Genomic DNA, 3700 nt, shown 5'->3' with positions numbered 1-3700 from the left:
TCTGATGTGAAGCAGCAGATCAGATCTCAGCAGGAAACTGAAGCCAGTCGAGTCAAAGATCTTCAGGAGAAGCTGCAGCAGGAGATCACTGATCTGAGGAGGAAAGACGCTGAGCTGGAGCAGCTCTCACAAACAGAGGACCACACCCAGTTTCTGCAGAACTACCCAGAGCTGTCAAATCTCACTGTCCGTAAAGACTCATCCAGAATCTATATCCGTCCTGTACGATACTTTGAGGATTTGACAACAGCTGTGTCAGAGGCCAGAGATAAACTGCAGGACTTTCTCCCTGATGTGTGGACCAAGATCTCAGAGACTGAAGTGGATGTTTTACTGCCACAACCTCTTTCCAAGACCAGAGACAAACTCTTAAAGTATTCACATGAAATCACACTGGATCCAAACACAGCACATAGATGGCTGTCATTATCTGCCAGTAACAGGAAAGTAACAATGATACAGAATCCAGTTATTCGAATTAAAATGATGTATTTCCTTGAATCAGATCCAAACATTGACATCCACAGCCTTCAAGTCCTGAGCAGAGAGAGTCTGACTGGACGATGTTACTGGGAGGTGGAGTGGAGAGGGCGTTCAGTTTCAGTTGCAGTGACATACGGTTGTATGAGCAGACCAGTGTCTGAGAGTGAATTTGGGAATGATGACACGTCTTGGGGGCTGTATTATTATAGTGATCATTATGAATTCAGACACAAAGACATCAGAACTCGTGTCTCAGGCCCTCAGTCCTCCAGAGTGGGAGTGTACCTGGATCACAGTGCAGGTATTCTGTGCTTCTACAGCGTCTCCGAGACCATGGCGCTCCTCCACAGAGTCCAGACCACATTCACTCAGCCACTCTATGCTGGACTTGGGTTTTATCATGGTATCTGTGCCGCTGAACTGTGTGAGCTCAAGTAGAGAGGCGTCTTAAACAAGGCAAAGGGTGAGAATAACGTTTTAGTTTAGTAGTTTTAGGGCTGGGACATTTAGTTGGTGCAGCTATCTATAGTAGTGACATGTTAATACTTTCACTTTCACGCAGGATGTATCATTGTACAGTTTTTCTCGTGAAATAGTCTTTAAGAACTAACAATTTTTCAGATGATGTTTGTATGTTGAGAAAATTCCTGTTTAAAGAGGAGAAAAGAAAGGGATTTGATTTATTAGAAGAAAAAGAAATACTGTTTACAGATTTTAGATTCATTTATTTATTAGAGTAAAACTATGAGAGCAGAGAATCAGAATAAAATATGACTATTAAGATATTATGAGGAAGTCTTTTATTACAAATAAAAACAAAGTAAATTGTAAGCTGATTCCGAAACACAATAATCATCTGCATCATCCATATATATGATTATCAGTAAATTAAGACACTGGATAAGTTTAATGCAACATCTTGAAACACACTTCTGCTGTTTGTGAAAATTACAGGATATCTGCAGGTAAAAATCAAGGTGTTTTCATGAGTTTTTTTTTGTACTTTCAGATGATAATTTGAGTGTCTTATTACATGGATTGTTAGTTTTTTTTAAACATTGTATAATTCTTCATTTTTATGTGTATTTGTGTAATTATAGATATACATAATAGTTCTTTGTTGTATTACTTAAGTTCTTTCCCACTGATGAACAGATAATTGTGATGGTCTTCATTTGATTCTCTCCTGATATTGTTTTAGTTTCAGAAAGTTAATTAAGGTTATTTCAAGCGAAGCTCTTACCATTATTATTAAAAATGGTGACATTGAAGTAAACTAAAGGTATTTTCTGTTGTGTTGAAAGTATATAGTTGTATTGTTATGCAATTTCAATGAAATATAATTGTCTATTGCAACTGTAATTCACATATTTACTAAAATTTATGAAATGTCAATAACATAAGTTTGATACTGGTTGATTTTTTTCTCCACACAGTGACGACATGCTGGTTTAACAGACTGATTCTGTGGATGATATGAATGTGTAAACAGATGGATTGAATCAGTCCTATATCGTTTGTATTTAGTGATTAAATGTAAATAAAATATATCAATAAAGCTCTTTTTTTAACCCACAGAATGACTTAAGTTTTTCTTGTGAGATAATTTATGCAATTCCATCAAAGCAGCTGGGGGGGAAAAAAGAGGCAAAAAAAGGTTTGTGCACTCAGTTTTATATTTGCGCTGTTGTCTTTGAAAAAAATAAAGAGCTAACAATGCTATAAAACAAAGAAATACACCTAAAAGAGAGAAACAGCAGCAGTTCATCCTGCAGTAACATTAACTTTATAAGTTTATGGCATCACTTAAAATGAATATTAAATTCATAAAACTATAGGTCACCTGTGAATAACACAACACCAACAACAGTCCACTGGAAACTGTTGGAAAGCCAATCTCACTAAGTCCCACCCAGTCGAATAAAAAATAAACAATGATGAAAAAAGGTGTATTGTATATGTGTAAATATATATATATAACTTCATATAGGGATACTTCAAAAATGAGAAAAAGGCATTTTTGATTAATTGAAGTAAATGCAGCATTTAATCGAATGAGTACTGAACTTTACTGCAGTTTTTGCAGGTATTGCAACTTTCACTTTTTTTTTTGTTAACTATGCCCTGCTGATTTTAAACAAACAAGTCTTTCAGAGTGCTGGGCTCTGAGTTAATACCCTGGTGGCATGGTAAAAGAAACTAAAAGTAAACTTCTCTTTTGTTAAGTATTGGATTGACTGCCAGCCCTGAGGTCACAGCCTTTCTCTTCCCACTCTTACAGCCATCTTTGTCCTGTCAACATGTTTCCTGTTTCCTCTGCTGTCCACAGATCTGCAAGTTGGCAGATAACTGAGAAAATAAAACGGAAGTGCTCTCTCATTCCCATTTTATGCAAATCATTGTATGAAGAAAGGGAACTCAGGAACTTGCATCAGTTTGCAGCTTCTTTCCTGAGAAGTGAAAGTACTTGACTCAGTGTCTTTTCGGTGCGAAATGGCACAGCAAGGAATTCAGATGGATGAGCGGAAAGTCTGCTGTTCGATCTGTCAAGATGTACTGAAGGATCCGGTGACTATTCCCTGTGGACACAACTACTGTATGAACTGTATTAAAAGCCACTGGGATGAAGAGGATCAAAGGCAAGTCCACAGCTGTCCTCAGTGCAGACAGACCTTCATACCGAGGCCTGCTCTGGTGAAAAACACTGTTTTGGCAGATTTAGTGGAGGAACTGAAGAAGACTGGACTCCAAACTGCTCCAGCTGATCACCGCTATGCTGAACCTGGAGATGTGTGGTGTGATTTCTGCACTGGGAAAAAGCTGAAAGCTCTCAAGTCCTGTGTGCAGTGTCTGGTCTCGTACTGTGAGCAGCACCTCCAGCCTCACTATGAATCTGCTGCCTTTAAAAAACACAAGCTGGTCGACCCCTCCAAGAAGCTTCAGGAGAGCGTCTGCACTCGTCACAATGAGGTGAGGAAGATTTTCTGCCGCACTGATCAGCAGTGTATCTGTATTCTCTGCTCCATGGATGAACATAAAGGCCACGACACAGTTTCAGCTGCAGCAGAACGGAGTGAGAAGCAGAAAGAGCTCGAGCCGAGTCGACAAAAGATCCAGCAGAGAATCCAGAGCAGAGAGAAAGATGTGGAGGTGCTTCAGCAGGAGGTGGAGGCGATCAATCGCTCTGCTGATAAAGCTGTGGAGGACAGTGAGAAGA

General features: G+C 39.1%; 2 protein-coding genes across 2 annotated transcripts; both read left to right on the top strand.

Moving 5' to 3' along the window:
• Nucleotides 1-66: 66 nt before the first annotated feature.
• On the top strand, nucleotides 67-921 carry LOC121965781 (tripartite motif-containing protein 16-like protein; the record flags this gene model as incomplete). Its single annotated transcript, XM_042515904.1, has 1 exon — nucleotides 67-921. A coding segment is annotated over one exon (855 nt), but the record flags the coding sequence as incomplete, so codon positions are not given.
• A 2055-nt stretch (nucleotides 922-2976) lies between these two features.
• LOC121965780 (E3 ubiquitin/ISG15 ligase TRIM25-like) lies at nucleotides 2977-3696 on the top strand (the record flags this gene model as incomplete). The annotated part of the gene is made up of 1 exon (XM_042515903.1): nucleotides 2977-3696. A coding segment is annotated over exon 1 (720 nt), but the record flags the coding sequence as incomplete, so codon positions are not given.
• Nucleotides 3697-3700: the final 4 nt, after the last annotated feature.

Source organism: Plectropomus leopardus, unplaced genomic scaffold (assembly GCF_008729295.1).
Source record: "Plectropomus leopardus isolate mb unplaced genomic scaffold, YSFRI_Pleo_2.0 unplaced_scaffold21603, whole genome shotgun sequence".
Classification (NCBI taxonomy): Eukaryota; Metazoa; Chordata; class Actinopteri; order Perciformes; family Serranidae; genus Plectropomus; species Plectropomus leopardus.
This window is presented reverse-complemented; position numbering and strand designations above follow the sequence as displayed.